Below are 13472 nucleotides of genomic sequence, written 5' to 3' on the forward strand. Positions count from 1 at the left end.
TTTACGGGGTTTTCGGAAAGCCAATTCGGGGGTTGGGATCGTCAGACGCAAACACTTCAAGTGCAATAAAAATCGAAAACCTACTCCAGTCTGCCGCCTTCTGGCTGGACACTTGCAAGTGAGAAGGCGTTTTCTTTGGGCCTTTGCAAAAAAAATATATCGATCTTCAATAACTTATAGGTTGTCGTCGACGACGCCAAATTGAGTTACGAGCACTACTTGCTAGAATTAGCAGAGCTAAGTTGAAAAATGTGCAAAGCTAATTCCTAACTTGGGTTTGTCTGGAATCTGGATTCTTTCTGGACTAGAAACAGGTTGCGTACTTACCGGCTAGTATGGGATGAAGAAATGAAGCGTTCTTCACTTCGTTGCTGTTGATGTTGAGGTCCTCCACGCGTCGTCCCACCACCGTACTTATTCTCCTTCCCAAAGATGCTATCCCCGTAAGGATTCTCACCCAGGTAGTACTTCTGTTTCGGGATCGGCATCCCAGCACTATTCGTGGTCATATCAGACACAATATCGGAGGAACCGCGACGATCGTAATAAGAATCCGCGAAGCCGTTGTTGACGATTCGATGATCACGTCTAACCGGATTGCCGTTCTGTTTGTGACTGGTGCTGCCTGAGGCTGGTCCGCCGTTCGTCGTCGCCGATTGATGTCGCAGCTGTTGTTGAGACTGGTTTTGCAGTCCCATTGAAGGAGGAGGTGGTGGCGGCGAGTATCCTCGATCGGCTCCACTTCCCCCGCCTCCGATGTGTCCGTCGATGACGTTGTACTGTTGATAGGTTGTGCTGGCGCTGCTGTTGCGTTTATTCTGCTGAGCTGCGGAGGAGTTTGGCGATGGCGATCGATGATGTTGCTGCTGTTGTTTGGCGGATTTGAGACGCAATTTGCGCTCGGCACTGGCCGATCGGATCTTGCCGACCAGCTTTCGGATGCTGTTTCCGATGGCGGAACCGACTTTGCTCTTTGGCGGTTGACTTTGTGCCCTTGTGGTCATCGGAGTCTGCTGCTGATGTCGGTTCGAGTGACTTAGATCCTGTATGCTGCTGAAGCGGGTCTTTTGGTAGGGCTTCCGGAGCGTCGTCGCTACCGGAGGAATTTGGATAGGTGAAATCGATCTACTACGGGGGGCATACTCTATGACCTGTGGTGGCGGCTTAGCAGACAACATCATTCCATTACCATTGGTATGCTTCCGCTCCAAGGCTTTCTTGCGCTGCGGAGCTTGTGGACGATCCTCCTGCAAAAACTCGATCCGATCCGGCGAAACCGATCGAGCCTCCCGTCCATACCGGGCATTGAAGTTGCTGTCCTTCAGATGCCGCGGAGATCGTGGAGTTGTAAAATATGTGGACGATGAAACATAGGCAGAATCCTCCTTGTAAGACGAGTTTTTTCCCTCGTCCAACCGGTAATCTTGCTGTTGCTGCTGCTGCTTCTTTCGATAGCCATAATCGTCAACAATTCTCTCGTCCGCCAAATTCCCCTGCGAAGATCCCCTCACTCCATATCTACTCCGATCGTTCCATTCGCTAACCCCCTGAAAGTACTTCCTAGCGATCGGTTCCTCCCCCTCCGCTGGCTGAATCACCTTAGTCGGCGCAGAACTCATCTGATGATGAACCCCTCTACTGTACATAGGGTGGTGTCCATTTTCCTCCCCCTCCCCGCCACTCTTAATAGTGACATTGAAAAAGGTCTTCTTCGTTGGTTCAACCATCTCATCCAAATCATCCCTCGACCCCCGACTCGACCTTGACTCGCTCCCAAAGTGACTCTCCAGCCATTTGTTCGTCTCCAGCTTCCGCGTTTCATCTTCCTGATCAAAATCCAACGGCCGCTTCGTCAACGCATCAGTCCGATCCACCAAAGCCGTTGGCAAACCACCGGTCCCCGCAACGATCGCATCCTTTGGGGTCGAATGCCGTCCCAACCTCCGCGCCTTCCTCAGCCGATCCGATAAACTGTCCCATTCCGAGAGCAAATTGTCCGCTGCCCTCGGGCCACCTCCCTCCTTCTCCATCTGGGTCGTTTCCGCTGCGTAACGCATCTCGTTCCCCAGCAACTGACCACCAGCGCCAATTAAATCCACGTGCTGTTCATCCCGTTGCTTGAAGTATCGCTGGGAGGTTGTCTGGTTGGAAGAAATTTGAAAATTGAGAAAAAAACGTTGAAATAAATCGAGAATAATATTTGTTAACGCAAGATTGAAACACTGAGTTGCTTCTGAAGTACCCTTGCCTCAATGGTCAATATTTGCTGGAATAACAACACTCGTCTCGGTGGATCTTGTCGCGTTAAAATTTGCAAAATCAACATATGTACAGATGTCGGTGAGGACCACCCAAAATTAGCGGTCGGATCGGTTGTTTGAGATTACTCGAAAATAAACATTTTCAATCTGGAGACAAATTTATAGAACAAACAGAAATGACACAATCTTGAAATCTAAAAATTGATGCATACTTGCTGGAACTTTAAACTCCAAATTAGAAATGTGATGAAAAGTTTTTTTTACAGTCAAAATTTGGTTGCTTCTAAACCTTAATAGGTATTATTCCTACTTACAGAAACACTTTTTGAACTTTTACAAGTTTACCCCTATATTTGGACCAACCTAATCAACTTTCAACTATACCTTTTTAGTTGCTGATATCAAGTAGATTGAAATTTAAAAATGTTTTATTTCTTGTTTGGAAACTCGAGAAAAGTAATTCTCATGAAAAAACCAAAAGTAGTCTAAAATTCGAAAGGACTAGATTTCGTGTAACATTGACAGTGATTAGAATTTATGTTTGGAACAGTGGCTCCAGAGAGTAAATTCTAATATTCTGCTCTCTGCCCTCTGCTTCTGCTATTCAAAACAATTATATTTTTGTGTCTGTGGACACAATAAGGAATAAGATCCGGAGGGTGTCAAATTAAACGAGTATATGTACAAGATTTATTTATTGGAAATTGCATGACGATGGTGTCAAATTTTCTTGTGCGGAAGACCGTTGATAGTTGATTGCAAAGTCAACTCGCAACTGGTTTCAGCGAATATGTATTGAGCATTTTAACAAGGTCTTCAACACCACAGCTTCCTAACCGAGATATCATCAGATCTCAAACCTACCTTCTGATCGATGATTCGTTCAGCGTTGTCCACCTGATCGATTCCAGTGGCTCCTCCGGTACCGATTTGACTGTTGGCCCGTTCCTCCCCGGGCAGATCGTCGTCGAAGATAACCTCGTGCTGCCGGGTCTGGACCTTCTCGGTCACTAGAGTTCCATCGGGCCGGGCCGATAGCTGAATGTCGGTGTCCTCACTGTCGATAACCTTGCGGGATTTTACGGAAGTGCTGACTAGCTGGGGCCCTGATGGTTCTAGTTCCAGGCGGGCTTCCTCCGACAGCAGCAACTCTCGGATGTCGTCCACACCACTGTTGATGGCACGCAGGTAGGCCTGAAGAGGAAACAGAGAGGAGAAAAGAATTGATTAGAATAATTTATTGAAAGTTTGAATCGAAATTCGGACCGAAATCGGACAGAGTTCGTACCAAGTTTGGTCCGAAATCGGTTTAAAAGTCGTAAAAAAATCGGTTCAGTATTTGTATCGATCACACTTTGAAAAATGATTTTTTTTTAACGAAATGATGAGAAAATAATTTGTACCTTGAAATAGATGACATTTCGACTTCAACAAAAAAAAATCGAACCAAATTAACACCCATGTAGAAATCATACAAATAAATTATTTGAAAATTGAAACAAATCCCAAGTGGCAATCAACATGACAAAATAAGAATCCGAGTCAATATTCAATTGTGGTGGCACACTGCAAAGCGGCCCCCAGTAATCGAAACTAATGAATATGCAAATGATATCGATTCGTTGATAGAGGGGAAAGACAACATTTATTTGAAAACAAAACAAAAACACCGAAACTAACGATCGACCACAGCCCGGCTGAACACCCCCACGTTGAAGAGAAGCGTGCGGGTCCGGACGCGCATAAGCCTCTCCACTGAGTTGCCTCCACCCACTCAAAGGTGGTGTGCTCGATTAACTTGCTGAAGGAGGTAAAACGTTGCTAAAAAAAACTGTTGTTGAGGTTTGTTATTGTTTTTTTTCTATCTCTTTCTCATTTTTGTTCGATTGGCCATTGACCATCTATGTCGGTTTTATTGATGTGAATGATTTTCGATGCCCACTCAGTTGAAGTTAAAATCGTGCTTTAATGAGTTTTCACTAGTCGACACTAGATGGTGCTAATCGAAATAATATTTGCGCTTTAAAAAGAAACTAATTTTTCAACTCTCACCACATTTTTTCCGATTTTTCCGATTTCGACAATTTTGACAATTTTTGACAATTTTGACAATTTTAACAGTTTTGACAATTTTGACAATTTTGACAATTTTGACAATTTTGACAATTTTGACAATTTTGACAATTTTGACAATTTTGACAATTTTGACAATTTTGACAATTTTGACAATTTTGACAATTTTGACAATTTTGACAATTTTGACAATTTTGACAATTTTGACAATTTTGACAATTTTGACAATTTTGACAATTTTGACAATTTTGACAATTTTGACAATTTTGACAATTTTGACAATTTTGACAATTTTGACAATTTTGACAATTTTGACAATTTTGACAATTTTGACAATTTTGACAATTTTGACAATTTTGACAATTTTGACAATTTTGACAATTTTGACAATTTTGACAATTTTGACAATTTTGACAATTTTGACAATTTTGACAATTTTGACAATTTTGACAATTTTGACAATTTTGACAATTTTGACAATTTTGACAATTTTGACAATTTTGACAATTTTGACAATTTTGACAATTTTGACAATTTTGACAATTTTGACAATTTTGACAATTTTGACAATTTTGACAATTTTGACAATTTTGACAATTTTGACAATTTTGACAATTTTGACAATTTTGACAATTTTGACAATTTTGACAATTTTGACAATTTTGACAATTTTGACAATTTTGACAATTTTGACAATTTTGACAATTTTGACAATTTTGACAATTTTGACAATTTTGACAATTTTGACAATTTTGACAATTTTGACAATTTTGACAATTTTGACAATTTTGACAATTTTGACAATTTTGACAATTTTGACAATTTTGACAATTTTGACAATTTTGACAATTTTGACAATTTTGACAATTTTGACAATTTTGACAATTTTGACAATTTTGACAATTTTGACAATTTTGACAATTTTGACAATTTTGACAATTTTGACAATTTTGACAATTTTGACAATTTTGACAATTTTGACAATTTTGACAATTTTGACAATTTTGACAATTTTGACAATTTTGACAATTTTGACAATTTTGACAATTTTGACAATTTTGACAATTTTGACAATTTTGACAATTTTGACAATTTTGACAATTTTGACAATTTTGACAATTTTGACAATTTTGACAATTTTGACAATTTTGACAATTTTGACAATTTTGACAATTTTGACAATTTTGACAATTTTGACAATTTTGACAATTTTGACAATTTTGACAATTTTGACAATTTTGACAATTTTGACAATTTTGACAATTTTGACAATTTTGACAATTTTGACAATTTTGACAATTTTGACAATTTTGACAATTTTGACAATTTTGACAATTTTGACAATTTTGACAATTTTGACAATTTTGATAATTTTGACAATTTTGACAATTTTGACAATTTTGACAATTTTGACAATTTTGACAATTTTGACAATTTTGACAATTTTGACAATTTTGACAATTTTGACAATTTTGACAATTTTAACAATTTTAACAATTTTGACAATTTTGACAGTGTTTCTCCGTTTTACGAGGGTTTCGGATTTGAGTTGTAAATTCAAATCTATGTTTCAGTTTTCACTTCCGTTTAATGATGCGATTGAAAAAGCTACAAAATGCGATATAATAATTGATTTATTGCGACCGACGGACGACTACGGGAATGATCAGTACAATAGGTACAACTGCGCGCATTCGTTACTACAGACCAATTGATTGAGATTTTCTCTCTCCGCTTTGTGCGGATGTTCGGTCATCCAGCGAAGTGACCAAAAGTCGTTGGTTTTAGATGAAGCTGCGCGGAATAGACGTGTTGTGAAAATGTGGTGTGGCGCGAGTACACCCAGAAGTACGGTGTCTATTAATTTGTGCGAACATACCGGCCGCCTTGAAATACTAGGGAATTTCAAATACTTTAAACTACAATTCTACGCTACTGAGATCCACACGGCTGCATGTTGAGCTTCTCGATGGTACTGCGCTGACTGCTGCTTGTACATGGGAAAGGACAGGAAGTTCCAGCTCGACGCACCGCAACCTGTTCAGAAAAAACGGATAAATGTCCGAACTGGACATCGGAATTTTACGGGTACTTAACAGATGGCGGTGGTGGGGTGACAGGTCCGACCCGTCCGATCGCGACCGCGTCACCCCCGATTGCTTTAGAGCTGGATCCCGGCTCAGACAAATGGCGTCTGGTTGCACGATTGCAACAGATGGAGGATTAAAACGCTTTCGGTCTACACCGGAAGCACTGAAGATTTTGATGATGATGTGATGATGAAAATGGTTGTTGCTGTTGCTACTGCTCCTGCTGCTGCTACGTTAGAAGGGCTTGAGATGAGTTGAGGAGTTCCAACACGACGAACCGCAACCTGTGACGAAAGAACGGGTAAATGTCCGTACTGGACTTTCGAATTGAATGGGTACTTAACGAAGGTTAGCGGTGGGGTGACAGGTTCGACCCGTCCGATCGCAACCGCGTCACCCCTGAAGGCTTTGGTGCTGGAACCCTGCTCAGACTGGCGTCGTCTGTTTGCCTCTTTGCAAATGATGAAACTTGTTGTTTTGGGAGTGGATCATCGTAATTGGTGCATATTGCAACCGGCCGCCGACACGAATTACACCGTCAGTAAAACGAGGAGTTGACATTGGGCTGGATGATTTGGACTTCAACTGGAATCTTTTTTGAAAACCTCTGGACGTTTTCTGTTTTGGAATAGTGCCTGACACGATCCAACCGAAAACGGAATTCTGTAGGCTGGGACCATGATCAGACATCTTGAATCGACCATCGGAAAGCAGATCGTAGAAGGCCTGAGCACCAATGATGATGTCAATTTTTCCTGGCTCATGGAAGTTGGGATCAGCCAGCACTAGATTCTCTGGTATACTGCACGGAACACGGCTGGCTGGTTGTGTAGTTGTTATCTCAGGAAGAACGGAAAAAGTCATCGAAGAGCCAAACGAAGATATTTTCGAGCAACGGGGAAAAACGGATGCCGTCACCTGCTGTTTCGAGACTGTTGACTGTTGACCCACCGATTCCTTGTACGGTAATGTTATAGGAGGATCTCTGAAGCTTCAAACTTTCGCAGAATGTCGTGGTGATGAAGTTTAACTGTGAGCCAGAGTCTAACAGGGCTCTGGCTTGCCGGAAGTTTCCTGACTGGTCTTGGATGCTTACGACGGCCGTCGACAGCAGCACTTGGCGTGATGGTGTGTGTGTTCGTGTGGGCAGTGCGATTGTGTGTGGTGTGACTTCAGAGATGTCTGCAGAGTAGTCTGGCATTTGTGTAACCGGAAACGATGTGGAGGTTTGTGGTCTGGGAAGTTGGCTAGTAGAAGGGATCGGTTGGGATGACGGAGATGGTGGTGGGGATTGCGTAGCTTGACGTACCGACGGCGACGAATTCCTAGGGATTTGCGAGACGGAGGATACTGGGTCTGGATGCAATAGCGAATGATGGCGCGATCCACAATGATGGCATGAGCCTCTGCTACAGATACGAGCCATATGACCGGGGGATAAACAGTTCAGGCACAGTCGGGCCCTTTTTACTAAATCACTGCGTTCTTCTACTGTACACTTGAGGAATTTTATACACTGGAAGGCAGAGTGGAACTCGTTACCGCAAAATGGACACCTTTTAGAAAACTGAACACTGGGATGGCTTACTCCGAACCTCGGCCGATTGACTTGGAAATCCACAGCTGTTGGTTGATGCGCAAGCGTTTGTAAAATGCAACAGTGGTCTCTCAAAAAACGCATCATCTCCTGAAACTTGGGCACTTCTCGGGAATTGTGGTGCGTTTCCCAGTGCCGTAACGTCGACGGGTCCAAACGAACACAGACCATATGAACAAGCAGAGTGCTCCAACCTTCGGATGATTCACCAATCTTTTGCAGCATTTGGAGATTCTTTTCAAAATCGCCAATCAGCTTACTCAGCTCTTCGTAGCTCTCCTTGCGCATGGCCGCGACATTAAAAAGCGCTTTGACGTATGTCTTTACTATCAGCTTGCGATTTTCGTGGCGGTTTTTCAAGGCAGCCCATGCTATCTCGTAGTTAGCTGCTGAAAGCTCAATCGAGCTCACATCCTGAAGCGCTCCCCCTGTCAGCGCGGAACGTAAGTATGTAAACTTGTCCATCTGCGTGAGCTGGTGATTGGAGTTGATCAAGCTGTCGAATGAGTCCCGAAAAGTAATCCAGTGATTAATTTGTCCATCGAAGCTTGGCAGGCGAATCTCGGGCAGCTTCACTCGGGCCAAACTCGCTGACGATTCGATCGAGTTCTGGGTACTGGTAGTTGAAGTCTGACCATCATTTTCCGCTCTGCTGGCAGACGACTGGAGGCGTAACAGCTCACCCTTCAGGTTACAGTAATCGTCCTCTTTTTCCGTGGCAATGTGGTAATTCTCCTCAGCCCGTGCGTTGATCAGCGACAGCTCTTCGTCAGGATCATCCACCCCGGTCACCTGGTCGGTCTGCAGCTCGATTTCCGCACGCACTAACTGAAACTGCTTGAACGCATCGTCCAGGCGTTCAATGCGTACACCGATAAGTTCACTACGCACAGCACTTGTGTTTGCACTCGAAATAAACCGTCGCACTGTCTCGAAAGTGCGACACAGGTTGGCCTCTAGCTTGTAGAGCTCTCTCAAATCGCGCATGATTACCACTTTTCACTTTACACTTTCAGCAGTTCCAGTTAGGCGACTACCACTTTGCACTTTTTCTCACTTTTTGCACAATTTCCACTATGACAGACCGAAATCGACTCGACGTCTCGCAAAATGTTTACAGCTCAACGCAATCGCCCAGGCTGATTACAGGACTAAAATCAGCAAGATTTCGACAACCGACCCACTTCAATTCGTACGGATAAAGGGTTTCCAAATTCCAATCACTTTATCCGGAAATCCTAAGGTTACAAATGCCAGACTGTGGAGTTTCATGCAACAACCCCCCACAGACTCTCTGAACACACAAAATAGAAAATGGTACTTAGCTGCCGACTGATGATTGGTAGCAGAACAAGCTGCGATGGTCCGACGACTGCAGCACAAGCCACACGGTTTTTTGCAGCTCCAAATCAGCTGTTCACAGCAGCACACTGTACGGGTTTGATCAAACCACACAGCACTCGCCGGGTTCTATTGGTTTGACACACAAAAAAAACGCACTTTTTATGGCCAATTTCTGGCGAATTCTTCCAAAGAAGCTGCGACAGATCGTGGGGGTAACTTTTTTAACCAGGATGGTTCACTTTTGCTGCACTGATTAAAATTCTCCCTTTAAATGGGACGGCACTAAATCACCCACGGTGGGGGAATCATTCGTTGATACGATTTCGCACGGTATCACTGTACAGCAGCAGTACGTTCATATAATGTGCACTCAATTAGTGCAAAATTCACTTCACACGGTGGCTCGAATTTTAATTTGCTGCACAGTTCACGAGAAAACCCAAGCCAAGCCGCGGGACACGGACGCGCGCTTTGCGAATCCTTTGTCCGTTTTTTTTCACAGCACAATCACTTCAGTACTATTCTGCCCATATTTGATAAACGGTCTAATGTGCCATGAGCACCAATGCGAGAAAAACACAAAATCAATGTTTTAACAATTTTTCTGTATCCTGATACTCAAAATAAAGTAGATTAATGTGCATAACAATCATTGTAGGTGTAGGACATAGGCGGTTGAGTTAAATTGCAAATTTAGATAAAGAATTTATGAAAAAAATTAATTTCAATCTCAGTAGTCACTTTATCAAATATGACGTGAACTAAAGTTGACAAATGGCTCTAAATTTGCCTGATGTGCATACGTTTTCAAATATTGCTGCGATTGCTCACGCCCATAACCACCAAGCTACAAGAACACAACAAGAAGGGATTAGAAAAACTTTCTATAAGAAGACACCGATTGCTGCGAATGATGATTCAACACATCATGCACATTAGACAATTTATCAAATATATTGCACATTAGACAAATTTTCTTTAGGGTTGTATGCCTCCACCAAGGAATTTTTTGAAAAATGAATGAAGTAGGGATATTATATAGAGTATAAGCTATCAAATGGCACAATTTTCTCCATTCTGAAAAAATGGCATATTAGACCGTTTATCAAAAATGGGCAGTATTGTTCACTGCACAAATGGTTTTACGGAACTAGCGAGTCCCGTAATCCGGCTTCTCGAAGGACCAAAATGTTTCTCCGTTTTACGAGGGTTTCGGATTTGAGTTGTAAATTCAAATCTATGTTTCAGTTTTCACTTCCGTTTAATGATGCGATTGAAAAAGCTACAAAATGCGATATAATAATTGATTTATTGCGACCGACGGACGACTACGGGAATGATCAGTACAATAGGTACAACTGCGCGCATTCGTTACTACAGACCAATTGATTGAGATTTTCTCTCTCCGCTTTGTGCGGATGTTCGGTCATCCAGCGAAGTGACCAAAAGTCGTTGGTTTTAGATGAAGCTGCGCGGAATAGACGTGTTGTGAAAATGTGGTGTGGCGCGAGTACACCCAGAAGTACGGTGTCTATTAATTTGTGCGAACAGACAGTTTTGACAATTTTGACAATTTTGACAATTTTGACAATTTTGACAATTTTGACAATTTTGACAATTTTGACAATTTTGACAATTTTGACAATTTTGACAATTTTGACAATTTTGACAATTTTGACAATTTTGACAATTTTGACAATTTTGACAATTTTGACAATTTTGACAATTTTTAAAAATTTTGACAATTTTGACAATTTTGACTATTATTTTTGTCATTTTTTTTCATATTTTTCATTTTTCTCATTTTTTTCATTTTTGTCATTTTTGTCAATTTTTATCATTTTTGTCATTTTTGTCATTTTTGTGAATATTGTCATTTTTGTCATTTTTGTCATTTTTGTCATTTTTGTCATTTTTGTGAATATTGTCATTTTTGTCATTTTTGTCATTTTTGTCATTTTTGTCATTTTTGTCATTTTTGTCATTTTTGTCATTTTTGTCATTTTTGTCATTTTTGTCATTTTTGTAATTTTTGTCATTTTTGTCATTTTTGTCATTTTTGTCATTTTTTTTCATTTTTGTCATTTTTTTCATTTTTGTCATTTTTGTCATTTTTGTCATTTTTGTCATTTTTGTCATTTTTGACATTTTTGTCATTTTTGTCATTTTTGTCATTTTTGTCATTTTTGTCATTTTTGTCATTTTTGTCATTTTTGTCATTTTTGTCATTTTTGTCATTTTTGTCATTTTTGTCATTTTTGTCATTTTTGTCATTTTTGTCATTTTTGTCATTTTTGTCATTTTTGTCATTTTTGTCATTTTTGTCATTTTTGTCATTTTTGTCATTTTTGTCATTTTTGTTATTTTTGATGACTCTTCTCTGCTACTTGAATTTTCATCGATGTTGATCCGTTAACTTGTTTGCCTTTTTTAGTTAGTTGTCGAGTCGTGCTGTCTTTTTTGCCCGAAAAATTGAGCGAACGAAAAAATATGTAAATAACTAACCATCGAACTGCATAGAAACCGTTAGAATTCTCCATCAGACCCCATCAGGTCGCCTTTTCTTCAAACTTGAATGAATCTACATCACTATAATTCTTCTTCTCACCAATCATCGCCAGCAACTATCCATCTGTAAATAAAAAAAAAACTAACTGCATTCTTAAGCTCCCTCGTCTCCTGCTTTCAAACTTAGCTTCTTCTAAGTCGACTCAATTATGCATCCCGCGCACACGTAAATAAGCCGACTTTAGCCTAAAATGACTGACAGCGGCGCATTCAATAATGCATTCCAAACAGCACTTTTTTGTAGGCCTCTGTTCGGTAGACTCAACAAAAAAAAAACGTACAATTTTTTCGCCCCCGCACTTAAATTGCAGCTCAACAAGCACGAGCACAAACGCTTCGATTCGACTTCTTATTGTGGGAATGTGGCAAGCGGGTGTGAGATTTTGTCTGTTTAAATTTGCCTACCGAAAAAATCGGTGAATGAAATAAGTAAAATCGTTGCTTTTTAGTGGGCCCCGTCGAGTGGATGGAACCTTATGGAATGATCATCAATTTTCGATTGAATGTCTCACTCAATTCTTCTCTAGCCATGGAAAGGTACCAAGGCAGGTCGTGATCTTGCTTGATTCTTCGGAGCAAGATTGATGATTGAGATCCTTTCTGGCCCTAATGTTTGATTGACATGCTAACGTTTCTCACCTGAGGGTAAAATAACTTTATTTTTTCGTAAAGTGGACCATCAAGATTACGTATCGCCAGGTGTTGTTTAAAAGCAAAAGCAATTTCAACCCTTTTCTCATGTTTTTTTTTCTTGGATCTAATCGATGTAAAATCAAGCTCTTCAGCTTCGATTCACGGAACGAAGTCTTTTCATTGGGGGTGGTTGACCCGATCAGATTATCACTTCGCCCTTGTGTTGCTTAGTACTTATCTAGACCCAACAGAAAAAGGGATAAACTGGGACAGCTCCAGCTGATTACCACCTTTCTCATCCAACTAAGAGCAAAGTGGTGGGTGCAGCCCAAACAACATCAACTACCTACGGTAAAAATAGGGCAGCGCCTTTTTTTTATTTCTCCGTTTGTCGATCTTCAGCGTGAGTGACAGCTCACGATCTGGTCGAACACTTTCTCACCATCACTTGAAGGTGGAGTTCAATCTTTGAATCTATCGAAAAAGTTCAGTTAAAAACATACTTGGGATGGAATCCACTGACTGCCAAATACCAACTACCCTGATGGGTTTGAGTCAAGTTCAAAATAACTACTACTTCGAGCAAAAACCGAACCCTCAAATCATGTCGAGATGTCCCAGTTTTGTACACAAACTGTTGCTCCTTTGTGTTATTCAGATGAATGGTGAAGCAAAAACTAACCTGTTGCATATAGTTATTTACGAGTAGCTAGCTGGTGGTTTGTAATCTGTATAATGTGTCGTCGTCGTCGCTGAAAAGGTGCCGTTTAGTCTCCTCCTCTTTCTCTCACTTGGCTACCTCTGTAAACTGTGATGACATACCCAAACTGACAATAAAAACAAACAACGTACATTCGATCTTCGCTGATGTTTTGGGTTTTCTTTCCAAATCCTTAGATCTTCTAA

General features: G+C 40.9%; 2 protein-coding genes across 4 annotated transcripts in view; both read right to left on the reverse strand.

The window, feature by feature from the left end:
• LOC129756785 (uncharacterized) overlaps positions 1-13472 on the reverse strand; it is a 252514-nt gene that overhangs the window by 23767 nt on the left and 215275 nt on the right. For all 3 annotated transcript variants that reach the window (XM_055753815.1, XM_055753805.1, XM_055753796.1), the window contains 2 exons: positions 3126-3455; positions 328-2141 (listed from right to left, as the gene is read on the reverse strand). In XM_055753815.1, coding sequence (XP_055609790.1) covers positions 328-2141; positions 3126-3455 — 2144 coding nt within the window. The remainder of the gene's footprint in view (positions 1-327; positions 2142-3125; positions 3456-13472) is intronic.
• Positions 5860-13472, reverse strand: part of LOC129756800 (uncharacterized) — a 72808-nt gene continuing 65195 nt past the window's right edge. The window contains exon 3 of the mRNA XM_055753827.1: positions 5860-9910. Within this exon, the coding sequence (XP_055609802.1) occupies positions 7266-9008 (1743 nt within the window). The 5' untranslated portion in view covers positions 9009-9910 and the 3' untranslated portion in view covers positions 5860-7265. The remainder of the gene's footprint in view (positions 9911-13472) is intronic.

Source organism: Uranotaenia lowii, chromosome 1 (assembly GCF_029784155.1).
Source record: "Uranotaenia lowii strain MFRU-FL chromosome 1, ASM2978415v1, whole genome shotgun sequence".
In the NCBI taxonomy this organism is placed as follows: Eukaryota; Metazoa; Arthropoda; class Insecta; order Diptera; family Culicidae; genus Uranotaenia; species Uranotaenia lowii.